General features: G+C 48.6%; 1 protein-coding gene across 1 annotated transcript in view; it reads left to right on the plus strand.

Annotated features, from left to right (window-relative positions):
• The first annotated feature begins 1,686 nt into the window (after positions 1-1,686).
• Positions 1,687-27,615, plus strand: part of WNT3 (Wnt family member 3) — a 34,746-nt gene continuing 8,817 nt past the window's right edge. The window contains exons 1-2 of the mRNA XM_075117340.1: positions 1,687-1,727; positions 22,518-22,759. Coding sequence (XP_074973441.1) covers positions 1,687-1,727; positions 22,518-22,759 — 283 coding nt within the window. The remainder of the gene's footprint in view (positions 1,728-22,517; positions 22,760-27,615) is intronic.

Raw genomic sequence — 27,615 nt, forward strand, 5'->3', positions numbered from 1 at the left:
TAGGAAATACTTCCCTCCATCAGCACCAGCACTGGGGAAGGAGGCAGGAAAGGAAGGTGAATCCAAGAGGTGGGTTAGTCCTTTGCTGGGAATGCCTCGCAGACAGGACTGGCAGTGGGAGGGTTGGCGAGGGGGCAGCAGCACTAACAAATGAGGTGGCCTTAGTTGTACATGGTCCATATGCAAATCTGCAGCCCTGCCACTACTCGGCGATTTGGTGTGAGCAAATGTCCAAGCAAATTTCAGCGTCTTTCTCTCTCTCTCTTTAGAGGAAAGGTTTTGCAGTGCTGAAAATGTTGCTGTGTTTATTGCAGCCACAGCCTGGAAGCCTTCATTTGCATATGCAAATCATATGCATCTATGTAAATTCCTGGGCGAATAATATTATCACAGTCCCTGCAGAATAGATTCTCTCCCATGGCAAATCACTTGATTGTGTTTTCTAAACTGAGAGTGACATTGCTTTGACCAGGCATTACTGAACATAACATTTATATCTGATACACGAAACAATAAAGGAGTCCAGTTCCTGGACACACACCCTTGTCAGCAACTTAATTCAGGCTGCGTTCGTTAGGAAGAGAAGCAGACTCCAGCTCCCAAGCCCTGCCCCCCCCCCCATCCTTCCAGCATTTGCTAGCAAATAAGTCAGAGCTGAACTGTGTGCGATGCCAAGACAAAGGGGTGGAGGCAGATGCCAAATCACTTTCAAGCCCATGACAGAGCCCTGAGTCACCCAAACTGGAGCAGCTCTCCCAGAATGGGCTCATCTTACAAAAGTGCTGTTGCTGCAGCAACACTAATCCACACGCCAGTGGGCAGAGAGATAATGTAAGGGATGCAACAGCAGCTTCGTTTGCTCAACACCATGCTCAGACAAGGGGAAATTATAGTAATCTAGAGGGATCTGCCTGCTCTGTTATGAAGCCCTTTGTTGTGGGGACTCCTCAGGCAAAGGGCTTCTGACATTAGAGGGACCTGGTCTCGGTGCAGGTGATCAGCTCATCCCACTCTCTGCTTTCTGGCTGGGCAGTCCCACAAACTGAGAGGGGGATTTGACAAAGGTCCCTTCACTGTCTGGGCTGGGAGAGGGTCTTCTCTGCAAGGCCACTTGGGATCCTAAGGTCTCGGCTGGAACATGCATCACACCCAGTCTGGTCTGAGGACCATGCAGGTCCTCCCTAGCAATCATTCATGCCACCAGCAGGCTGCAAGGCCATCAGTGCTGCAGCAATTACCCATCTCCACACACCCCTCCTGTCCTGCTCTGCTCCGGGGACTGCCTTGTTCCCGCACTGCAGTGAGGAAGGTGCTTCTAGGGCCCAGCAGGCGGCGTGGTCACCATCAGCAAAGCCTGGTCAGTGGGGTAATATGAAAACCATATGCAAATGTGAACATTGGCTGATTGGATTGGTTGAGGAAAAACCTCGGGAAGTTACACAAGATTTGGGGTGAGCTAATTGTGCCGCTTGCTGCCCACTCATGCACCCCATGGTCAAGCAGGTGGGGAAAGACAATTGTCCCACCAGCGGGGCTGGAATTGGCCTTTGCCAGGGCTTAGAATTGCCCAGCTCAGAAAGCAGAAGTAGGTCTGGGGAGGAAGCGGCAGTCACCCAACAATGAGGAAAAAGGACCACAAGGACAGAGAGTGGCTGGTGATGCGATAGTGTGGAAGCGCCGAGCACGATGGATGTGGAGGTCAGGATCATGCAGAGGCTGGTCTCAAGGTAGTAAAGGCAATATGGAGACTGCCAAGAGGGTGGACAGCAGCAAACGACATGGGGTCAGGCTGTCCCTCCAAGGACATGGGCAGGACAGCTGTGGATAAAGTGCATCAAATGACTCAGGAGAGAAAAACAGAGCTGGGGAGAGAGTTGGAGTTTAAAGAGAGGGGATATGGCTTATGACACAAACAGCAAGAGATACATGAAGACCAGGAGGTAGAAGAAGAAACCTTTCAGTACCTGGAATAGGGCTTGGAGGCAGAGGAGGAGAGGGAGGGATGGTTGGGGATGGAAAAGCAGAGGTGTGGGTGACATGAGAAAAGGAGGGATCATTAAGATTACAATAGGAGGCAAGAGGGTTGCAATGCGTAACAGATCAAGGGACAGAGGAAAGTCCAGGAGTAGGAGGTTTATGGAAGAAGAAAGCGGTGACTGAGTGAAGGGATTGTGAACAGAAGACGTTTCTGGGATGAGGCATTCTCCCACCAGAAAGAGAATGGCTTTTAGGGTTGGGTTTTCAGCAGGTGATGTTGGGTGACAGTACCCAAATTGGAAACAAGAGGCTTTCTAGGCCAGGTGCTAAAAAAGCTTGAGGTTAAGAAGTTTGAGATTTTTGCCTTACTAATTCCCACCTCAGTAGTGGCCAGGGAGACCACAGAGGAGAAATGCGAGATGGGGAGGGAGATAAGAACTGCCCTAGCAGTTATGCTGGCTCTGGATAGACAGATAACAATTCCAGCTCCCAACTGTCTAAGAAAGCTCAACCAGGCAAACAGGAAGGAGTGGTTGCAAGGATCATTGTCTTCATGGCAGTGGCATTCAAACCATCTAGGACATCCTTTTTCTCCTTGCACTCTTCCCCCCTGCCACCCTGCCATGTGTCTCTCCATCCTCCCCTCTTAGTGTGATGAATCCCAGAAGTGTATCAGTCAGATCTGTTCCAAAAGCCCCAGCTTTTTGTCCTTCAGCATTAAATCCGTGGTGTGTTGCCAAAGAACTAAGTATTTTGTCACAGAATCAAGGAAACCTGAGGTTGGAAGTGACCTCTGGAGATCATCTAAGTCAACTTGCCTGCTCAAAGCAGGGTCAAATAGAGCAGCTTGCCCAGGTCTGCACCCATTTGGGTTATTATTATCTCCAAGAATGAAGTCTCCACAAGCTCTCTAGGTAACCTGTTCCAGTGTTCAGCCACCCTCACAGTAAAAAAGAGTTTTCATATGTTCAGACAGAACTTCACGTGTTTCAGTTTGTTCTCATTGCCCCTTGTCCTGTCACTGGATACCACTCACGGGACTCCGGCTGCATCTCCTCTGCTCTCTCCCACAAGGTATTTATGTACATTGACACGATCTCTCCAGGGCTTGCTTTTCTCCTGGCTACACAGTCCCAGCTCTCACAGCCTCTCCTCATACGTCAGATGCTCCAATCCCAAAACATCTTTGCTCCTCCATCACCTATACAGATGTTTTGCAGCTCCACGTAGGCCAATGAGGAGATGATTTAAATGCTCTTTAGTCCTTTTACTCACCCACACAATGTCTAGGATTGCAAGGCAGAGTGCAATGCTTACCTGCTGGACTCATTTAACTCCATCCATTCCATGTCTCATCCTCTGAATCTGCTCTTATATTAACAGAAAAGTCCCTTGTCACCGAGAAGCTCAAATGCCGCTTCACTTACCCTCATCATTTACCTGCTCAAGCATTTATGTGTGCAGAGACGCAGGTACTGTGGTGGTCCTGATAGTGGTACCACCAACAGTGGGACCCAACTTATCCCTGGGTGAGTCTGTTTACTGGGCATCATTATTACTGTTATAGTCAAACCCTCCCTGAGCAATGAGAAATAAATAGCACAGTCCGTGACATTCAAGGCTTCCAAAAGAGCTTTTCTGAGTTGCTCTGTAAATAGTGGGCAGGCTTCTGGCTTTCACAGGGCATTGCTATGGGTAAGGTACACGTTGCTGTGCTAGCTTGTGTGAGAAACATCCCTGTGGCTTTCCTAACGGTATGTTGGCTTTTCCTGCTTACCTTTTAAAAGCACCGTTCATGGTTTGTGCTTGCAGCCTCGTCCAGCTCTGGTGGGGATGAAAAGTCAGTAGGAGCCATCTGAGACACATGTGTAGGCACAATTTAAAACCAAGTGTCTGGACCGCATGTCTAGACTGCAGTCCAGAGAACCTCATCCAGAGGCAAACAGGCAAAACAAGTCAGTGGATCGTGTTCTAAAAGTGCATAATTTTCTCTATTTGTTATGAAGGGAGCCTCAGTGACTACCTTAGGTGGAGATGGCCATAACAGGGACACCTAAAGGTCAGTTCCCTAAGCAAGACATCTTTTCAATGTAAATCAATCAATGAGGCATCAATGGAGGTGTGTCAGCCTCCAGATCCAGGTACTTTTCATGGAGTGCCATGGAAAGTAACCTCCTGTAGGTGCCTCTTCTCTATAAACTGGAGGAGGGACCAGCACAACCAGCTGCAATTTTGACAACTAGCTTTTAGATTTCTACAGTTTGGAGAAAAGCACGTATCACTATGAACTTCACAGCTGCAGTCTGAGTGGGGGAGCACACCAGGCTTTTGCAGTGCTCATTGAATCATTGTATCACAGAATAATTTAGGCCAAAAGGATCATCTGTCGGCCTCTTATCTGGAGGGCCTACTCAAAGCAGCACCCTGACCATCATGATGGTCTCCACTAGACTTCCACCTGTATGTCCATGTCTTGCCTGTCCTAGCAAGCCATGAACTGGACATGGGATTCCACATGTGGTCTCATAAGTGCTGAGTAGAGGGGAAAAAGTCACATCCATTGATGTCCTAGTTACTGTCTTTCTAATGCAGCCACAGGATGCAGTCGACCTTTTTTTCCCTGCATGGACACAAGGGGCTCCTGTTCAAGCTGTTGCCCGCCAGGATCCTCTAGTCCTTTTCCGCAAAGCTGCATTCTAGTGAGTCAGCCCCAAACCTGCCCTGTTGCATGCAGAAGCAGGACTTTGCATCTGCTTTTGCTGAGGTTCATGAAGTGCCCATCAATACATTTCTCTTGCTGAATACCTGGCCTGCTTTCCAACCTATCATAACCACCTGCCAGTTAGACCTTGAGCCATTGACCTTCCAGCCCAGTGGCCCACCCACCTTTCAGTCCATCTGCCTAGTAAGCATTTCATCTGTTTTTCCACAGAGATACTGGTCTTGTTAAAGCTGAGGTAAATAACATCCACTGCTGTCCCTGCATCACAGAAAGCTAGCAGACTGGTCAGGCACAATTTACCTTTGGTAAATCCATGCTGGCTGTTCCCAGTCACCCTCTTGTCCTTGATGTGCCTGGACAGGGCTTCCAAGAGGATTTTCTCCATAACCTTCTAGAGCTGAAGGTGTTGTTCCTCATATCTAGCTGCTGAAACTGGTGCTATTCATGTGCTCTTTTAATATGAGAAATATTCATATTTGGTTTTTAACCAGGCACAAGTCATAGACCCCAAGCTGAGGGGGTATGGGAAGTTCTTAAATTGCGTTATCGCAGTCACATTACACATTCCAATTGTTTCTTCCTATCTGTTAAATCAGGATTTTCTGGATGTTTTACTATTCTTTTCTAGAGGTCATTTAAAACCATTTATCAAATGCAGTTATAATCTGATGATCCTACTTTACACACAGGTACCACCTTACAATATCTCATTGTCACAGAGAAATTAATATTGATTAATGCTGACAGCCTGAGTGGTTTTATAACCACCTTCTTCCAGCCTTGGCATTTCTTACTTTTGCCAGTTCGTTCCCAATGTTTCTCTCTTATGACACCACGATGTCCAGCAGCATGTTAATTCTGCCTCTGAAAAGAGCTGCTGGCAATGAGGAGGTTATCTTCTCATTATGCTGTGAGATTAAAACTCCTGTGCACAAGTCATTTAACAACCAGCCAATATCTTGATCTTTCTTCTGTCTCTTCCTTCTGTGTTTGACACTGCATCTGAATTTCATTATTTCTTTAACTATCAGCACTGTGAGGGTCAACTGAAATTTTCAACCACATCTAGACCATCTCTCGTGCCTCTTGGTGCCAGGCCCCTGCAAGAAGCAACATGCTTTTGAAGAACTGGAGTGATTTTGGCTACTGCATAATTCTGTGCAACTAGAGACAGTTTGTATTTGTACAATGAGGAACATCCCTGAGGATCAGGAATTAATTTTCTTTTACTTATGGCTCTCCTCAGTCCAAAAAAATGCAACAGGAATTTAGTGCAAGTTGCAGGACGTCCTACCCAGGACATAATTTTGCCATAGCCCTTTCTCAGTCACGGTGCCTAGTGCTCTCCATGCTCTTGTGGGAAATTAATGTCTGCTTCTCTACAGGAGATCCAAAAAAAGCATGGATCTTCCTCAGATCTGCACCAACATCTATGATGAGCTGTTGTTCCAGCACATACAGATGCCTGGCATGCTCTTATGAGAGACACGGCAACTCACAGCCCCACACTCCTGGCTCCATGGTCCGTCTGCACGAGCTAAGAGGAGACAACCAAAGTCCTGACCAAAAAGACATCAATCTCCTATGTAAAGGGCTTTGCCCACCTGGGGAAAATTTGCCAGCAGCTGTGCAAACAGGGTGTGCAGAGCAAGATGCATGCTGGTAGCACACATAGCGTTTATAGTTTTGGAAATGCCTAACAAGGATGCTGTCTCCAGAGCAAATTATCTCTGGTAAGAACAGGGAAAGGGTATGCAGGAAGCCTGTGATAGATCAGTAGACTGATCCAGGTTTGGACCAGGGATACTATACTTAGAGATGCTGTAGATGCTACTGGCCCAGCTTGATACGCAGGGCTGCTCTGGGCCCTGTATCAGAATTTGTGTCTGCTCTTGAGCCATCAGAACTCAAAACCCAGCTGAGACTTTGAGCAAGGTGCTAAGAAGACAGACACTTTGGGGCATTGGAGGTACCTAGCCAGTCACCTGGGGTGGTGGGAGCAGCTCCCAGGTTTCTACTAGTGTCTGCAGACTTTGGATGCTTCTGCAACATGAATTGCAGGGAGAGCACTTAAAAATGCTTAAAGCTAATTTCTTTGAAAGCTTGTTTGGATCAGAAAGGAATAGAGCAGATCAGCAGAGGATGTAGGACTGAAAAAACTTTTTACTGGGGACAGAGGAACTTTCCTCAGTGCTCTTTGAATTTAAGGGCAATACTTCAGCATCACATGCAATTGCACTGGGAGGGTGTTCAGCACAGCTGTTTTGGGGGAAGCCAGTGTCCTTCCTCCATCCTCTGCACTAGGGACCCTGGGATTCATGTGTGGTCTGCAGTTATCATAAAGTCATATTCAAATTACAAAGTTGGCTTAAACTTGTTACATACAGTACTCCTATGTCCCACCATGTGTATCACCTGATAATTAAAGGGCATCTTACTGAGTGCTGATGAAGGAGTTAACTTCTGTTTAGAGAGGAAATAAGGAATATTGATTTCCCAGAAGCCCCCCCCCTTACACGACAGCTGGATCCAAGCAGATCCTCATCATTTTGCTGCCTCTGTCAGTGCAGCCACTATCAATAAGTGCAGAGGGCCATTATGGCAGGAATCACAGCAAGACACAGACCATATGGGCTTTCCCTCTTTATGAACCCAAAGTACAGGGCAAAAAAAAAATCCCCCTTGCAAAGCCACACAGGGCTGTGTACTGAGACCACTGAATTTGATCCTTTTACCCCAAGGGTGAGGAATTAATTTGTATTGGCTCAAACAGTTCTTTTCAGAAAAGCACAAGCTGGATTTGAAGACACTCGGTGTTAGAGAATCTGCAACAAGTGTTGGACGTTTGTCTTTTTATTTGAAACTTGTGCCTTTGCATTTTGCTGGTCTGAATTCCCACTCACCAGCCATTGTCTTGCCCTCTTCTGCTGGACAGAAAGTCTTAATCTTCCCCTTCTTCTCACTGTAACTAAATAATCTCTCAGAAGTCTTTCCAATAGACTAATCAAACTGTCAACATAAGCCACTGCCTCAGCTCACTGCTATTGCTCTTTTGTCCCCTTTCCATGTTTAACATCCTATTTACAACAAGGAGGAGGGCTAAAACACTCCAGTTTCTGCAGTAATGGCTGCAGCATCATGTGCTCTTGACTGGATAAGACAGCACACGCTTGGCCAGAACTTGATGAAGGCAACAGAAGTACAAAACCATCCTTAATATGTCCAGGAGGGAAGCGGTAGGCAACCCTCAGAGCCTGGGAGCTGAGTAATCCAATTTCATAAACATGACACTGTCCCCTTTCCCCTTGGATGTCTTATTTAACTTTGCTGAATGTCAAAGGAGATGGTTGCATTCTCATGGAGATACCATTGTAGATGGCTATGACTCACAGCTTACCCAAGCTTCGTTAAAGCCGGCGCGGCTGTTACATGAGCCATCTGCTGTTAGAGAAGTCACATTTGTGATCAGGCTTTGACGTGCCCCAACAGTACGTTTACACTGCAGTCTTGAGTAGATGCTCTTAGACCAACAGGCATATCAAAAAGGATATCTGTTGGTGAAAGCTGCAAGGCAGGCACCAGCTGTATCAGCAGTGTCCCTGGGCTGCTGCCCATGGGGTTGGTCAGTGCCAGGGAGTCAGGGAGTTAGAGCCTGTTTCTGGCTCGTGACTGATCTTGGAGCTGGCCACCTCCTATCTCGGTTCATCCTACCTACTGCCTTGGTGCAGGGGGAAAAGAGAGGTATTGTCACAGCAAGGGGAAAGCGGAATGCCACAGAAGGCAGCTGGGCAGTGACCACCAATAAGATCATTCCTGAAGAACTTTATCCTTTGGCATCCTTCCCTATCTTTTTTCTTTTCAATAGGTTTTCCTGAGCTTTCCATGTTCCAAATACAATTGCAGTACCTAATAGATGAATACTGAAGTTCAGATTAGGGGTCCTTTAGGAGTTCTACATTTCTTCAGCCAAACTCAGCTGACTTCCACCTAGGGAGAAGGTACCTCATACAGCAAAGTCAGTCTAAAAAATTACCCCTCTCAGAAGGGGGCAGACCTGCCACTCCATCGCTCTTCTTCCCTTTGCCAGCACCTGGTCCTCCCTGCCAAGCACTGCCCCACCCATTCACTTCTGTCAGGTCTGGAATCTCTTTTGATCAAAGCCAAAAATGATTTGACTTGCTAAATAGTCAGAACACTAACTCAGCAAAACCAAAACTAGAGTCAGTGGCGAGGGGAACACCTGGGTCTTGCGTAGGGAGAGCAGGTGAGACACCCTATTTTATTTTATTGCAGCCCAGCTGCAACCTGTACTGTGAAAACTGTGCAAAATAGTGGCCGAGTGGATGCAGGGATGTGGGTGATGGGTGGCAAGTTCATACATAGGAGTGCAAGTCACCCCATGCCTACAGGACAAAAGAAGATAAGGGAAAAAATGGAATAAAACAAGAAGATTGATTTCAGTTCATATGGTAAAAATCTCACCAAAAACCTCCTGCCCTTGGGCAGGTCTTGGAGGTCTGCCCTTGGTCACTCTTGTCTGTAGCTGGCCTTCGCCCAGTAAAGCCCTTGTGCATTGCACTGTCTGGGACTCAGGGGCAGGTTCATCTGACCTAATCTGAGAAATCCTTCCCTAATTTTCCATGGAGTCAATGGAGCTTTTCTGGCATGCAAAGGCTCTCCTCTACAGTAACTGTACATGGACTAGATTAACTGTGCCCCATCAGTGCCTGCTTTTCTCCACCAGTGACCCAGGAAGCCTGGGTTACAGCCACCTGGAGTTTAAAGTGGAGAAGTGAACGTGGTCCCTGTGACAGGGAGAACTGGAGGTCCCATCATTTCGGTGTCAGCCACACTCACATCAGGAGAAAAGCTAAAGAAATCCATGTTTTCTGAAACTGGTGCTGGATAACAGCACTCAACATGTCCTGCCCCTTGCACCCATCTCATCACCCACATGAACCTTCACCTGCTGAAGCCACCTCTGGTCTTAGTCTGGACCTGTTTGTACTGGCAATATTTGCATTTCCCTAAAATCTTTCACATCAAAGAACTTAAGTTCTTCTGGTAGTAATCCCTGCAAGGCACTTATCCCTCCCAGGGACCACAGACTTCACCGTCCCTGCCAGGCAGACCAAGTAGCACACAGATGGTAGCACTGAAATTCAGCCACACTCAGGTTAACTGTAGCATCCTGCATATTTCAGAGCTGGGTGTTAATTTTCCACAGTTCTCTCTGAAGAAGGATGCTTCTCGCAAATGAGGGTTGCATCTCCAGCCCATCAGAGGGCACAAGACATGAATAAGTCTCTGCAAATAGGTTACAATGTGAATTTGCTGCATCCAAGCAGCAACAGCTCTCATGCATGTGTAAACCTGAGGCTGTTTTCTACTTCTCAAAATGCAGTCTACTAGTTTCCCTCGGCAGCAAACTCGGGGAACAGGCAGGTATCACTGAAATGCTGACCCAAAGCACAATCACGCTGTAATTATTTTAGAGTTATTCATCAGCCTGTGTCTGTATGGCTGTTGAGTAACAGGGGTTTCCAGCCTTCACTATTCCTCCAGGAGCTGTGCTCTCCTGTCATCCTCCTCCTCGGTCCCAGGTTGTGTCCTGTCTCCTCATGCAGCCTCTGCCAGCATACTCCTATGGGACTGCTAGAGGTGACAGTCGTGCCACTGAGGGGATGGATGCCTCCCCTCCTGCCCCAAAATCAGAGCCTGTTATGCCAAGACACAGCAGTGCTGGTGGGAAGGGACTCTTACAGCTCTGTAATCCAACCTCCCCTGCACCATCCCAGGGCAGCAGGAGCTTTGTCCAGTTGAACCCCACAAAATCCCATGCATGGAGGCCCCGCACACACTTTGCTGGGCACTTGGAAAGGGAATTTTTCCTAATGTCCAACCTGAACTTCCAAGCCCCACTGCTAGTTGCTGCCTATTTGGAATTGCTGGTACCACTGGGAAGAGTTTGGCTCCATCAGATTTGCAACTGCCCCATAAGTAGTTGTAGGGTGTTGTTAGACACCCCTCAGCCTCCTTTCCTGCCTACTAAACCAGCCCAGCTCCCTCCACCCCTCCTGTCACACCACAGCCTCTCAACCCCTGCTATCATGGTCGCGTCTCTTGGACAGTGTCTACTTTCTGTGCATCCCTGTTCACTAGTGGACCTAAAACTGGACGCAGAGTTCCCAGTCTGGTGTCACCAACGCCAAGAAGAGTAGACAATAACTTCCCTTGATGTGCCGACCCCAGACTGACATAGCCCACTAAGTGGTTTGCCTTGTTGATGTTGAGAGTAACCACTGATTTGGGTTCAAACTAGGCATGCTCAGCCATTTCACGGTGAGGAACTATGAGTGAACCTTTGTACTAGGAAATAAATGGCCCAAAAAAAATCACATAATTTAATCAAGAGTTTAAAAAACATTTTAGTGGTGCAAGGTTAGGGCTCTGTGGAGCAGGGAAGATGTTCTTGATGATGTCCTGGAGAAGCTACACTGAGCATTGCTCAGCACAGCCAGGTGGCAGGTAGCACAGTCTTCTTGGGCAGGGTCACATTAGCATGGAAACTGGATGGTTTTGGAGACCTGTGGATCAGGAATGGTTGTGGGATCAGAAACAGCAGCAAATGTAAGGGTTTTAACCCTGGAAGAGCTGAATAATTTTCACCACAGTGACAAAGACACCCTTTGCAGCTGGAGACCTTCATCTTTTCTGCACTTGCTCTTATTCTCAACCCCAAAACTCACTGAATCTTTGAGCAAGAGCTCAACTACTCTCTGCACCTGCTTTGATTGATGGCAGGCCATCGCCTCCTCCTGTACCCTCTGTAGCCAGAGCAGGGCTCCCTGCGGTGCTGCGCATCAAGGAGTTCAGTGAACTCCCTCTGAGCCTGTTTCAGCAACTTCAGAGCACAGGGCTTCCTACTACATGTTTTGCCTGTGCTTGCCAAAGGTCAAGTCCCAGATTTCAAGATGATCTAGATGGAAATTATGGAGTGCCAGTAAGTTTTTCCTACTGAAGGTGGCTTCTTAGCCTGAGAGAGGGAACACAAGTGTGAACAGGAGTCCTAACCTCATAGGTAGAGCAGTCTTCAGTGGTGAGAACACCCAGTTCCCAAAGCCTGTATGCTCGGAAGCAGCTTGAGAAGGAGATGGTCCTGCCCCAGATTTACTGTCTCACCACTGGGACATGGCGCTCAGGCACCAAAGTCTGCATCTTCTTGGCAGAGATGGGACTCAGCCAGGCATCGCTCATGTGCCATGCACTCATCCCAACCCAAATGTGTTCAGTGGAAGAGGACCCTGTTGCTGCTCAATGCACGTGGGCTCAGCCTACCACTGGTGCGAGCACTTTGTGACTGCCCATGGGAATCAGCCCAGCAGACAGAATTTGGGGATTAGCACCCTCCTACAACGTGAGTAGCAGCGGACATTGTCTGCAAAATACAGGCATTTGAGATGGTAAATATGACACAAATTATTTGGTAGGCCAGTGGGAGATGGAAGAAAACACATTTGGGGATTAGACATTGAAAAACTGACCACACCATCCATGTATAACTCCAGCTTTCAGCTAAGAAACCATCTCATGATATAAGCCCTGAACAAATGTTTGGGTTTTGAGCGATGCATCTCCCCTGCACCCCTATATGCCCCTAAGCTTCATTAAACCTGCAGAATCTGGATGCACTTTATAAAGGGACCACACTGACTTTTTTGCTAGAGTGGAAGAAGATACAACACAGAGAGGATGGCCCTCTTTAGGAGGGATGTTCTGTTGTTATTGGGCACCCTTTGGCACTTTCTTTAATGGTTGAAATCATGGAGTGAGAAATGCATAAAATGATGGCTAGTATTCCCATGAGTGTAAACACACACAGAGGCCCACCCGCACTGAGCACGGCAAGCTCCTCCCCAGCTACCTCCTGCCAACACTCGCCTCGATGCTTCCTTGAGCCTCATCCTGGCTTTTTCCTTCTCTGGCTTTCCCTTTCTGCTATATCACTGCACCCATTAACCTTCCCATTCATGTCTCCCTAGGATTAAATGCTCAGAGCTTAAAGTAATCCAGCCTCTGCCAGTCTGTCTACAGGGCAAGCCTCTTCTTGCCTTCCCTGCCATCCATGCACTCACTGGCACTTCGTTCATTCTCCTGCTGCAGTGTCTCTGCCAGACTCACCACCCTGCTTCAATGCTCTGCTAGCAATATCCTGCGACAAGGCTTGCTGGGCCCTTAGGAAACTGGCCGTGCACCTCCATCCCAGGGACCTTAAAGAAATTGGCCTCTCCTCTCCCAGGAGGCCTGGCACGGTCAGCCCTGGCTTTGGCATCTGTAACTTGGAGCTGAGGTCACTCGTCCAACTTTGAGTGGTCCAGACCTGTTGCATGGCCTTTGGGAGGGCCTCTGGGAGGGCCTCACTCCTTTCTTTTTCCAACAGATTTGAGGAGGAGACAATTTAGTGAGAACTTTCCAGATGGCCACACTATCACTGCCAGCAGTGCAAATCCACCAGCTCAGGTGGGCAGGGTAATCCGCCTCCCCAAACTTTAGAGTCAAGCCTGGTGTTCAGCCCCCTTCAGCCAGGCAGACCCCCACTTTTGGTCAGAGGAATTGCACACTTCATCTCTCTTTGGAGGCTGCTGCCTGCCCAGTCCTGTTCTTTTCTTGTCTACTTGAACTGCCAATCTCAGGTGACCTGGAGGCAATTTCTGTGACACAAGTGTTGCTTACAACCACTCTTTTCCATCCATTTTCCATTGCTTCACTTCCCAAGAGGTGGTAGTGGCTCCTAGGACCCCAGACCAGTCTGAAGAGTTTGTTTGTCCTCCTCTGTACCCATCAGCAGCTCCCAGGGGCTTGAGCTGATGTACTGCTGCCCAGGCTTTCCCAACTTTAGTTTCCCATTAAACATAATGTCAACAGATGACAGTCACTACTTCACTGGTGCCTCTCTGTGATTCGACAGTTCTTCATACTTAGCAGGACCCGATCCCTTCACCTCTTGCAGAATATATTTTATTGTTTTGACACCATTTCCGAACAACACAGTTGATAGGAAGGACACAAGCCCAGGAGTGAATTCAGAGTGGATCGACTACTGCAGACTTCAGCACCAACTTGCTCACACGCTGCACGGGACAGGATTCACAGACAGCAGCCAGAGGGCTTACCGTTCCTTCTTTAGGGAAATAGTTGTACTTTGCCCTGCTTTGAGAGGCTCCCAAACTAGTGCCCATTGCCAGGCGTTATTTAGTGGTGCACCATCATCTATAAGAATGCCTTTATTGAGCTTTGCTGCCTCCTTCCCTGCAGTACAGTTGAGTGATAGGTCATAGAGAAATGAGATTATCACTCCAGAATAATCAGACCATTTGGTATCTGGCCAACATGAAAAAAATCTCTGTTTACAAAGAACAACAACTCCTGTGTGCAGATATGGGGCTTTTCATTTGACTTAATACAGGTTTAGCCTGGCAAGTGTTTCAATAGCTACTTCAACATCATTGCTGACTGGAGGCTAAAATAAAACAACACTAGCCCCTCTCTCCAATTTCTCAAACCCTAAGCAGCCTCTCTTCACCACTTCTTTGTAGCATTCATTTTTTAGCAATAACTGAGAAATCATCATTCTGATATCTCAAAATAAGAGCACATGCATTAATGGCTCTCCCTTCATCTGGGAAGGGTACATGCTGTCCAATCCTAGTATGCTGATCAGAGGATCACATCATTAAGTGCTTTCTCCTTGTCGTCTTCTGGAAATAATCAACATTTCTCTGTGCATGGAGCCAAGTTGCCAAATTTCTAACCAGCTGGTGCTATGTGGCCCTGAACAACACAGGCTGACCACCCCTGGTCTGTGCAAGACCATAGAATCATAAATTATTAAGGTTGGAAAAGACCTTTAAGATCATTAAGTATAACCATTAACCCAGCACTGCCAAGTCCACCACTAAACCATGTCCCTAAGCACCACAACTACACATCTTTTAAATACTTCCAGGGATGGTGACTCAACGATTTCCCTGGGCAGCCTGTTCCAGTGCTTGACAAACCTTTTCGTGAAGAAATTTTTCCTACTATCCAACCTAAACCTCCCCTGACGCAGCTCGAGGCCGTTCCCTCTCATCCTGTCACCGATGACTTGGGAGCAGAGACCGACCCCCCCCTCACTCCAGCCCCTCTCAGGCAGCTGCAGAGAGCGAGAAGGGCTCCCCTCAGCCCCCTCTTCTCCAGGCTAAACCCCCCCAGCTCCCCCAGCCGCCCCCCAGCACACTTGTGCTCCAGACCCTGCCCCAGCCCCGCTGCCCTTCTCTGGACACGCTCCAGCCCCTCCAGGCCCTTCTTGTCCCGAGGGGCCCAAACCTGAGCCCAGTATTCGAGGTGGGGCCTCCCCAGGGCCGAGCACAGGGGCCCCATCCCTGCCCGGCTCCTGCTGGCCACCCCAGTGCTGACACAAGCCCGGGGGCTGGTGGCCTCCTTGGCCACCCGGGCACTGCTGGCTCATGCCCAGCCGGCTGTCAGCCAGCACCCCCAGGGCCTTCTCCGCCGGGCACTTCCCAGCCCCTCTGCCCCGGGCCTGGGGCGTTGCCTGGGGTTGGTGTGACCCAAGGGCAGGACCCGGCACTTGGCCTTGTTAAACCTCACACAGCTGGCCTCAGCCCATCGATGCAGCCTGTCCAGGTCCCTCTGCAGAGCCTTCCTGGCCTCGAGCAGATCGACACTCCTGCCCAACTCGGTGTCACCTGCAAACTGACTGGGGGTGCACTCATCCCCTCATCCAGATCATTGATACAGACATTAAACAGATCCTCCCATGGGGCACGGCCCCACCGCTGGCAATGTCTCTGTCTTGCAGTGCTTGAAGGAAGGATTAAGCCCTTCTAGAAGAGGTTGCTAGAAGAGGGATCTGCAGCTGTTAGGTAGGAGACAAATCACAGAGGCGGCATTACTGGATTGCATGGACAATAAATAAAAATTACCCAGGACCTAGAGGGATAGAAATACCCTGAGATGTGCCTTTGGGAGAGCTGTCAGAGGGATGCTTAGCCTATTTCTAAGCAGCCACAGGTTTGGGAGTTATTCCTAGGTGAACTTTTGCCTTTGTGAAGGTTTTAGGAAGGTCTGTAGCCCTTAGGTGTGATTAAATTAAGGGAGAATCTCTACTGGACAGAATCTGTCCTTGTGGGTTGCTGAATTTTGTGCAGATCATGCAATTCATACACACTATTCTATGAGGAAATTTTCAAACACATCAACTGGAAGAAAAGCTCTCTTTTTCAAGAGATCATATCACACTGGTGTGAGAAGTCTACCGAAACTTTCCAGGGCAGTAATACAGCAAAAACCTACATCTACGCTCATGCCCATGGGACTCGCTCTTGTCTGGGGATCAGCCTCTAACGTGTAGGCATTTGAACCTCTTTTTAAAAAATAAAAAAGTGGTTCCTCTCTGTTTTGTAGAGCCCACCAATGAATGCAGAGTTTGGTGAAGACTCTGCAGTAACGGTGATATCTCATACCCGGGACACATGTGCACACTTTACAGAAAAGCTCAAAACTCAAGACACATTCACCAGAGATTAAATAGTGGGTGATTTATAAGCAAAGGCATGGGATTCATTAAAGCTATCCAGTTCCTAGTAAACTGCAATGCTTCTTATTTGAATTCTGTCATCTTGTTGTCTGATCTCCATATTCACTCAAGACCTGGCATTTCTCAAGCTTATATGTGCATATATATTGCATGCTTTGACTTGCAAAAATTTCCCTCTTGCTGCTCTTGATCTTCAGACAAACCCAAGGATTTGTGTCTTACCTTGTTCACAAAGGGCTGCAGTCAGCAAATTGTAAGAATTAAAAGATATTAATATTATACCAGATATAATACCCCCTCAAAGGTCAGACAGCAGAACACAGTTAGCAGCTGGAGGCACTTGTCTGCGTATAACGACACCTCTGTCAAAGTTGGGGTGAGATTCATGATCTCTGAGCTTAAAATGAACATCTGCCACTTGGTAAAAACACTTTGAACATTGCATCAGGCTGAGCTAGACAGTTCAAAATGTACCATAACAAAACAAACAGGGTCTGGCTCTCCTGGAAGGCTTGTATTCATCACGCACCTCTGCCTGCAGTGATTTTGCACAGCCCTTTACTTACCTGAAAAGCAAGTGCGTGATGAGATCTCTGCTAGGAAGGGGAAAAGGACAAAATTGGTAGGAGCTGGGAAGGGCTCATACAGCACAAAATAAAGAGAAAGAGCCAGCATGAAAACTTCTGGCTCCCAGCGTGCATTTCAATGGATCACCCCTGGGCCAGTCAGCACTGTAAAACAGTGGGATGCCAGACTGTACAATTGTCCATTTTAAGCAGAACATGGCCCAGAATTGGAAAACCCAAATATGTCTGAAAATAGTACAATAAAAAAACCCTCCAGGCAGAGAAAGGTTTTCTCCAAGGCAGCAGGTGGCAAACGAGATCTGAACTGTGATCTGGCTTTCTCCTGCTGATTCGTAGTTTTCCCAGTGCATTGTAAGAATTGCAGGAATTAATATGGAGCATTGAGAAGACATTAGAGGGCAAAAGCAGGACGGACATTTGCCTCGTAACATTATGCTGCAGTGGCCTGAGCTGCTGTGGGAGGAAATATCGTGGTTTAAAAGAGCCTCATTTCTACCAGGGCCTTGGATCCCTCAAGGTGTTGCCAGCCGTGGCTCCCAAGGCATTTAGGAAGAGTTATTTAACTGATGCTGAGACAAAGGGAGAAGGTGATGGTGTCACGGTCCCCGCCTCTCACAACAGAGCCCTGAAGGGAGCTGGCTCTTTGCACAGGTCTGCTCTGGCTCCAGGGCAGGAGGGAGCCAAAGGAAATCTGAGCCTGTGAGTACATGGTACTTACTAACCTACATGTCCCGTTGGCACAGCGGTTGCTGTGACCTCCCTTCCTCAACTGGAGTCATCACCACCAGCATCCTCTGTGCAATGCTCACAGCCATGTATTTCTGCATGGATCTCCAGGTGTGCTGGGGGCTCCAGGGATTAAAATATAAGCTCTAACAATTTTTCAAGGGAAATGGCACAGTGGGGTACAGGATCCCTACAGCATGCCTACATTTATGTGGGACAACCCCCAGGAGAGGCAAGGAAGAGTTCCAATGTGGGAAGTGTCCATCTTCATGGCACAAGATGCACCATTGGAAACACGCAGCTCTACAGCCCGGAGCTTCCTGCCCAGCTGGCCACAGGGCTGGTGGTGTCCTTGATACAGTGGGAAAAAAGAAAAATTGCTCATCAGATTCATCTGCTTTCAGATGCTGAGTTTAGAGGCAGAAAACACTCCCTTAGCTGCACATCCCAGAAATTTTCTTCCTGCATTTGAAGTAAAAAGCTGCAACACTGACCTCAGGCAGTCACAGCAAGCACAGAAGCTGCCCCACTTGGGAGCTCGTTGGAGGTTGGAATATACTCCTCACACAAATGTCAATATTTCCCAGGGCTGAGACATTTGAATCCCAGGTCCCTGTCAGTCCAGCTGGGCTCCCAGGATTCATTAAAGATGGCAACAGGTTTATGGGATTGCAGAAGAAAGCAAAAAGGGTGACTAGGCCAGATTGATTCCCAGGAGCTACTCCCCTCCTGGTATTTCACTTTCCTTTTTTGTCATCATGAAACTGGAATGTGAAACAGGTGTGAGCAAACTCTTTGGGTCAGCCCTCACCCTGCCCTCACACAGTGATGGATGGAGAAACCTCTTTCCAAGAAGCTGCTTTCTTGCCAGACAGCGGCCAAGCAGGGCATCACCCCAGCAAAGCTTTCAATGCCCCCTGCTCACCAGGGTTTGTCTCTGGCTGGTAAAACCCAGCTCAGATGGGCAGCCCATAGTACACTCTGCAGTCCAGTGCTCCAAGCAATGCAGCTTCCAGTAACCTGGAGAGAGGAAAGAAGAAACATCCTCGCAGCCTTTGCTTTCACTGGCGGGAAACCTTTCTTAGTGTTCATCCTAAAAACTCCTTTTCATATGTTTTGTCACAGTTCTAATCTGGCCAAATCCTGCTCCTTTCAAACACTGCTAAGTCTAATTTCTCTTGATACCCTGTGCCTTTCTAGCCAGTGGCCCAAATAGAAGAAGAAGAGTTTGCTGGCCACCTCTGTAGGAAAGATGAAGTTGAGAGGGTGGGCACAATATCCTCCACGCTGAGGCAATGCGAAGACATGAGTCACCTTGTCAGGGTGCAAAGGTTCACCCACCAGCAATGTATAGAAAGAGGATCCACACAGGACCGTTTACTCCAGGGCTTCAAAAGCTTGTCCCAGACCAATGGGAACCACGGAGGGTCAACTTGAGACTGCTGGATCTACAGCTCTGCTATGTCTAGCACTATCAGATGGGAACAAAAGGAGTCACTGGCCTGACAGACAGTGTCAGGACTCCTGAGAGATTTAAGGGATTAAGCAGAGAAAGAGAAAAGGGATTTCCCATGCATTTGCCGTAGGCACTCATGCTCCTTGTGTTGTGCACTGCACTCACACGCACACACAAAAGCCTACCTTTATGTGCACATCTGTCCACGCACACTTGTACACACAGCAGTGAAAGGGAGTCTCCCAGCCAAGCAGAGCTGTCTGGCTTTTATGGCTCTTTCCCTTGAGTGTGCAAGTTGATGCTGGGAAAATGCCTCTGTCGTCCTGCGGGTAAAGCTGGGGACAGCGGAGCAGGGGTACAAAATGGCTATTTCCCTTTCACATGATGGGAGCTAGAGAAACATAGGCTCAGGCAGCAAGGAAGGATGCTAGCACTGAAGGAAAGACAGGAAAATGTGGGGTCTGTCGCTCCTGCGTGTTTTGTGCTTTAAAAATTGTCCGTGCCCTCCATCTATCCCAAAATAAGAGCAGACACTTAGGAATGATGGAGACCTTGCAAAAGACGAAGAAAAGGAAAAGGTGGGAAAGCTTGGAATGGGTCATCAAAAGCAGGTGGATTCCTGTATGTGGCTAAGCAACTTCACCAGCTGGGTGTGTGACCATGTACAACCAAGGGCAGCCTCCGCCCTCCCCAGGAGCCTCTCTCTTGCAACAGATCGCAACTCCAACCTCAAAGCAGATGGAACAAAACTGACTGCACATCTCTGGTCAGGCCTTTCAGGCAGGGAAGCCTGTCATGAGATGCCTCAGCGGTTTAGAGAAGGGATTTGACCAAGCCTGTGGTTGAATGGGAGGACGGGTCCTCCCAGGAGTTCCCCAGAACTTCGTGGGAAGTCCCAGCTCTTACTCACTTGAGGCCACTGCTGCTTTCTGCAGGGTCCCTCAGGGATTGAACTGCTTATCCAGATTAAAAATTGGGACAGCTTTTACACTGGTGACCTATGGCACAATTAACCTGGATGCATGGCATGGTGTGCAGCTCACAGCCACCACACCAGGCCAACCCTCCACCACCACTGCTGCGAGAAACTGCTGCTGCAGGCACATCCTCGTAACCTCCAATGCTGAATAGACACTGAATATCCACCACTGCGCAAACCCAGGCAGGAGAAAGCAGCTCACAGCATGCCGCCCCGCTGAGGCTGCAGCGCGTCTGCAAGAGTGGGTGTCTGGAGAAACACCCCATGCTCTCCTGCCTGTTCCCCGTGTTGCTGGATGGAGAATGAAGTTAAGGTTGTTCACAGCTTTTGCTTGGAGCTGACCCATCTTCCCAGCAGTGCTGAGCTCCCCGCCATCAGATTGCACTTGTCGAGAGCTGGAAGTGCAAAGCAGCTCTGGGCACCAGTCCCAGTGCGCGGCCCGTTGCACAGTGTTGCCTCCCAGCCGTATCTGGTTGCCCCTCTTCTGTGTGTCCCTTCCAAGGGCATGGGAGATGGAGTCAAAACATTGCATGCAGTGCTCTGGTCTGGAAGCCTCGAGCAGCTGTCCCACTGCTGGATAGGTGGGCAGAGAAGGCAGCAGAAACAGGTCTGAGAGATGGTTGAGCAGGGAGCTATGGCAGAAGACAGCACTGGGGCAGGGATCAGAGGCATGTGCTTCCCAGCCAGGGTGGGAGTCAGGTCTTCTCATTCAGTGTCTTCAGCAGAGATGTGTCTCCTGGGCAGGTCCCCTCGGATTCCCTTTACATCCTACAATCATTAGTGTGCAAATAATTCAACCAGTTACTGGTGTCAGCTCAGCCTGAGACTGCAGGCTGGATGAGCAGTTCAGGGCGAGGATGGCCAAACACACGTCCCATAAGGCAGTGGCATCTCTGTCCTTGGAGGTTTTCAAATTCTAGAAGAATAAAGCTCTGAGAAACTTAATCTAACTTGGAAACTGCCCCTGCTCTGAGTCTAAAGCCCTCCTGAGGCCCCTCCCAACTTGAATTAACCAATGACTATAAAATGACTGATTAGCTCGTGTGCAATGTTCAGATGTGGGCAGACGGGTTAGGGAAAAACGCAACAAAACTGGGAGAAGTGGTTGATACCCCAGATGGTTGAGCTGCCTTTCGAAGGGACCTCTAAAGGCTGGGCAATGGGCAGACAGGAAGATCATGCAATTCAGCCAAGGGGCCTGGGGAGAAATAAACAACCCCATGCACCTGTAAAGCCTGAGGGCTGACCAGCTCCAAAGCAGCATACAGAAAAAGACCTGGGGGTGCTGGTGGACAAAAAATTTGATCATGAAGCAGCAATGTGTCATTAGGGCTGCACAAGAAAAAGCCTTTCCAGCAGGTAGAGAGTGGAGATCCCTCCCCTCTACTCAGAACTGATGAGACCTCACCTTGAGTGCCGTGTCCAAGTGTGGACTCCCTAGTACAAGAGAAATACGGACATACTAAGTCAAAGCTCTTTAACATTTGCCTATGTTAGTATCTGGACTGTGAGGCTTCTGCACTGGAAGCAACTGAGTTCATCACGTCCCTCTGTTACAGAACCGGCTGCTCATTCACAGATTGCACCAGGTGTTCTGGAGGGCCACTGCGGGATGGTCTGGGTCCTAAGCAAGGCAGTAGCTGTAGGACTATCTTTGTTTGTGTGTAATAGCAGGTATCTCAGGGCTTCTTTGAGCAAATGAGTCTTCACCCTTCAGTCACAACTTCTGGCCAATTAAGCAGTTTGACCCACATATTTCATGCTGGGCAAATAAATGACAGGTCCTTGCATGAGTAGGAAAAGATCCTCTCAAATCTGCCCTCCAGCACTTTCACCATGTACCAGCACATCTGCCTGACCCTCAGATGCAGCTAGAGGCTGGTGTCCACCAGGGAGGAACCACGGTGGCTCAGGCTTTGCTGGGACCGTCTACACAGGTGTCAAGACAGCCTGGGACACGTGGCATTGACGTGCCTGACCCAAGAGCAGCCCCTCTTCAGTGAATGGTGATCCCTCTGCTGATAAACTTGGCATTAGACAGGACACTTCCCACCTTGGCCACAATTCAGAGGCTCTCATGTCAGCATCTCCTGACAGCTGAGACATCCCAGGGTATTCCCCAGCCTCCAGGTGCTGCTCCCCTAGATACAGCTCCTTGCAGGTCCTTTGCCATATCCGCCAGCTGCATGGGAATGTCTCAGATACTTGGGAGTACACTGAGTGGCTCCAGGTGCCTCCATGTAGGGAGCTGAGACCTTCCCTCTGTGCCCACAAAGGACCAGGGTGTCTTCAGGTGTGAAGATCACATCACTGTTATTCACTAGGAAGTCTGTTTTCTTATGAAATCACTCTTTTTCAGTAATTTATTGGTTCACCTTGGCTCATCAAATTCCCCCTAGGATGGTCGTGGGAGCAGGACAAGTAGTGCCAGTTGGTTTCCCAACCCTCATGCTGTCTTCTGTCCCTTGCAGGTCCCTTGCACTAGGTCAGCAGTACAGCTCCCTGGGGTCCCAGCCCATCCTCTGCGGCTCCATCCCCGGCCTTGTCCCCAAGCAGCTCCGCTTCTGCCGCAACTACATCGAGATCATGCCCAGCGTGGCCGAGGGGGTGAAGCTGGGCATCCAGGAGTGCCAGCACCAGTTCCGGGGCCGCCGCTGGAACTGCACCACCATCGATGACAGTTTGGCCATCTTCGGTCCGGTCCTGGACAAAGGTAAACAGCAAAGCCGGGGGGTTTTGGGGAATGGGTGTGCCAGGTTGGGTAGAGCTGTCACATCTCCACTTGGCTTTTGGACACCCCACACCATGAATGTCCTACTGGGAACACACTGGGGAAAGAGTCTGGTGTCCTAGCCTTCAACCCTAATTTCTCCAATTTCTTTTTTCCAATTTTTATTCTATGTTACATTGAGAGGGGTAATGGGGGAAGGGTCTGTTCCCATCCCAGGAGCTCTCAGTAGGATAAAGTACAGGAAAGGGAAAGCCGAGCCCCATGCATGGGCTGGAACCATGGGCTCCATCCTCCCTGCCAGGGCATGGAGTGCATCCAAACAACAGAGCCCAGAGACCAATGGGAAAATTATGGAGAGGGGTTGTGGTGAAGTTCCTTGGGGTCCAGGCAGGTCCTTTGCAGCACGCACTGTCTACACCAGGAGGCCAGTGGGCAGGATTTTCCCCTGCCGCTGAGAAGCCATGGTTGAAATCCTGACCAAGCTTAGTTGGGATTTCAACATATCTTTTCACAGGTTAGCCCAAAAGAGCCAGGGATGGGAGCACAAAGGAGGACAATAAGCATATTTTCCCTCTTCTTTCACCAAACACATGTGCTTGGTCCTCCTCATCACCTCCTTCTGACAGGCCACCTTCCTAGACCCACTGGCACGGATCAGGCACACTGGAAGCACATTGATGAGGAATGATGAAGGTGGGATTCCCAATGAGGTCACAGCCTGGGAATTACATTGAGAAAAGTGAAATGTTGGGCCCTAAGACAGCTGGGCACCTGTAACCCTAGCCTGCAGCTAAATATGGCCTGAAAGCAGGGTGCTGGAGGACTTTGCTGACAGATAACCTATCCTTCATCTCAGATGTCCAGTTAGCAAACCAAGACCTTAGTTTAAAAAGTATTCCTATGAAACTGAACCATATGGTGGATGAAATCTCCCCTCCATCCCATCCCATGGCTTTGTATATAGGCACTGATGACAAAAGAATCATAGAATCACAGAATCGTTAAGGTTGGTAAAGACCCTTAAGATCATCAAGTCCAACCGCTAACCTATCACTGCCAAGTCCACCACTAAACCATATCCTCAAGCACCACGTCTACCCTTCGTTTAAATACCTGCAGGGATGGAGACGCCACCACCTCCCTGGGCAGCCTGTGCCAGGGCCTGACAACCCTTTCGGTGAAGAAGATTTTCCCTAATGTCCAACCTAAACCTCCCCTGACGCAGCTTGAAGCCGTTCCCTCTTGTCCTGTCACTGGTGACTTGGGAGCAGAGACCAGCCCCCCCCTCACTCCAGCCCCTCTCAGGCAGCTGCAGAGAGCGAGAAGGGCTCCCCTCAGCCCCCTCTTCTCCAGGCTAAACCCCCCCAGCTCCCTCAGCCGCCCCCCAGCACACTTGTTCTCCAGACCCTGTCCCAGCTCTGTTGCCCTTGGAAGTCACCAGGTCCAACTCACACCTGCGGCTTTGCTCCTTCTGGAGGAACCTTCCCTGAAGAGTTGTTGCACTGAGCTCCTCTGGGCAGAAGTGAAGCACTGCCTGCAGCTGCTCCAAGGCATTGCCTTCTCTTCCCCTTCCCCAAGAGCCTGCAGACCATGGGGGCTCAGAGCTGCTCCCAAGCACCGTCTGATTCCGAACACACCTGCACTGTCCATGCCACCACCATGTGTTTGATGACCTCCAGGAGGTCTCTTGCTATGCCTTCTTCCCCATTTCCCTGGAGAAGGGGCTGCGCGTTGGCAGGACTCTGCCTGCACCAGGATCCTGCCTGTTAGGATCAAACTGGAAATGCCTTTCTGAAGGGAGCTGGCCAAATGCAGGAAGGGTGGGATGGAAGCCATGGTGTCCACCACATGCCTGTCACTGATTCCACGCCACGTTTAGCACAAGGGACTTCTGCAGATAATGTCTTGGCTTCACAGCTTCATAAATGCAACCAAAACCATTTCTGGCTTCATTGGTATCAACTCATGCTGAGTCTCTGTGGTCCAGTGAAGTCTGTTTATTGAAAATTAAATTATTCTTTCCAGTAACACTGTGGAAATGGGAATCTTCTGGTACAGCCTTTAAGAAATTGGAGAAATTAGGGTTGAAATCTAGGACACTAGACTATTTCCCAATAGTCTCCTGGAGTGTGCATATCTCCTGGTGAATCTTTCTTACAGAGCTATAATATTCTGCATATAAACAGTTCATGATATTTTTTTCAAGCTTCAGCCTTCCAATAATGGTGCAGTTTCCTGAAACATCAGTAGTGTATTTCAGTGAAAACTACTCGTTTGGGTTAAAGTACAGTTCTCTGCAGAAATCAGGATTGCAAAGTCATAGACTGCTACTAGGGACCATGAGCTCAAATTCCTCTGTTTTGCCCACATGTATTTTGGGGTAGCTGCTGTGTTTACTCTCAAATAACTTGTTACCAAGGCTTGCCACACTATAACATGCTGCCTAATAAAAGCATGTCTTAAACTTCAGCCCTTACAAGATCAGAAAATTTTATTTTTCTTAAAAACTGTCATAAAAACAATCATAAAAATTATAAACACATTATGAAAGGACTGTTACAACATTCTGGCACTGAAAATCTCTCACCGCCATTTCTGTCAGCATGAAAGCACTGAAAAATTGGATTTGAACCGTCCTCCCTGGAATGAGCAAACTGAACTTTGAATTTATGAAGAATATTTTAAGATTCTTTCGGCTGCAGGGACTAGAGCAAAACCCCACGTGTGGACATGCCTTAACATCTCCATGCACTCCAAGCTGACAAAGTAAAACATCACCCATAGCTCTGAAACTCTTCTGACAGATGGAGAAAAATTATTGAGCACACTTGTTGTACAGCGTTCCCGATCAAACCGTGGCGCATCGATAGCCTCCATCTCCCGGCCAGTCCTGCCAGGCAACTAGCTTGAAAAATGTATTTGTTCTCATGTCTCACTAACCTGTAAGTAGAACAGCTAAAAATAAACAGTATCATCAGCAACTAACGACACGTCACAATCCAACCCATTTGATTGTGGTTATTTACATTTTTTAAACGTGCTGGCGCCTTTCCACTGCTGCCTTGAGAATTATTGAGCGGAGGCAGGATGGGACCATTTCATCTATGTAGCAACGAGTAACTCTAGGAAATCCTTTGCGATTCCCAAAGTTTGCAGCAGGAATAGTTGCAGAGAAAAACATAACCTTTTCAGCCCCTGCTTCCTCAGCTGACGGAAGAGATAAGGTGGGCAATAAAAAGGCTTTTGATCTCGTTAGCTGAGATGAATCTGGGCACCAACGCTGCTTGTCCCTGCCGAGGGGCTGCGGATAGGGTTGCTGGACGCTCCTGTCGCCCTCACAGCGTTGCCTTCTCCCATCTTCCTTAGATGCAGCAGCAGCAGAAATCAAGAGTTTTGAGCCCATAACCTGGAACTGGTATCTGCGATCGTTGCCGGCTGCGTGGGTTACGTCTGGCCGAGCCCTGAGCGTCTGCGGCAGCTATTGCTGTGTTCACTTCTCGTGGGCTTCCAGAACCCGCAGATGGCTGTAACCCCACAAACGAAGAGTCATTAATAGCAAGACTCAAACTCAGACGACAACCACCACTGCCGTTTGCACTGTGCATTAGGCCACTAGGCATTAGATACTAAGCCCAAAATAGCCAGTATTTAAGCTATGATAACTACCTGGATGAAATCACCTCTAAGTATCAAAGAGCTACATTTAGGTTAATCTCATCTTCTGCTCCCTTAGGTAGATTGAAGGGTTTTTGGAAAAAAACTTCAAAGGTGTAGTTCTCACTACAATAGCATGGAAAATCATTTCTAGTACAGCTTGAAAAGAAATTGAGGATAATTTTGTTTTAAAGAAGCTGCAAAAATGTTAATCACAGTTTCTTCCATTCAAGCAGAGCTTAGGCTGAAGCGCAATGTAGTGTGGGAAAATGACAGAGCTGCCTGCTGTGGTTCAGCCGTTCAGACCCTTCACGGCACACGCGTTCAAGCCTTTCTTGGTTCCTCCTTCTGGGCACATCATCCTGGCTTCGAGGGCTGGTATCAGTTTGGGAGCACAGAGCATCACTCCCTGAAACAGCCTGAAGTAGCCCAAAATAGCTGGAGGGATTCCTGCCCCCAGGTCCTCCCGCAGCCCCCCATCATATCCCCATCTCACTTCTCTTCCAAGCTTCACCGTAGGACTCTCATCTCTCCTCTCAGTCTCTTGCATGGCTTCAGATTTGCAGCAAAGCAACAAACAGCAAATGCAGCAGAGCGAAACCCCTGGGGGGCTGCTGAATACCTGGCTAAGGGCTCTGCCTCGCCCGACTCGATTTCCTCCCATATGCCCTACCCAAAATTTAGGCTCACGAGGTTTTTGCCATAAACGTGTGGCAGCCGTAGCTGGCAAGGCTTCCGTTTCCTAGGGCCACTGATTATCTTCCTCAAGTTTTCTTTCTTGCATATCTTTTTTTCTAACCTGGGCTATGAAAAAAAAAAACAAAACCAAAAACCAACCCCAGAATGTGGGGTAAGATCATGTTTTTACAAGCAACTTCTCCAAGATGATTTATACTGCAGGTGTGCAGTCTGGGACAAGGAGGGAAGAAAAACCTGCTTTCCCCCCTCTCTCTTATTCCTCCCTTTTCTTTTTAAAATAAGGTCAGTTTTTATTAAAAGCCAATGTCTTTTCCAGCCAAGTCCTACCCCAAAGCCAAGGCTGAGCCAACAGCCAGGTGACTTACTGCTGCTTCAGGAGGGCGAGCAATTACCTTTCTCTGTGTTAGTGATAAAGCCAGGGATTTTGGTTAAAGTACAGTGACCAGAAAGAGCTGGTTGTGAGTGCACAAGGCAGGAACACCCCG

This window comes from Phalacrocorax aristotelis, chromosome 23, assembly GCF_949628215.1.
Source record: "Phalacrocorax aristotelis chromosome 23, bGulAri2.1, whole genome shotgun sequence".
Classification (NCBI taxonomy): domain Eukaryota; kingdom Metazoa; phylum Chordata; class Aves; order Suliformes; family Phalacrocoracidae; genus Phalacrocorax; species Phalacrocorax aristotelis.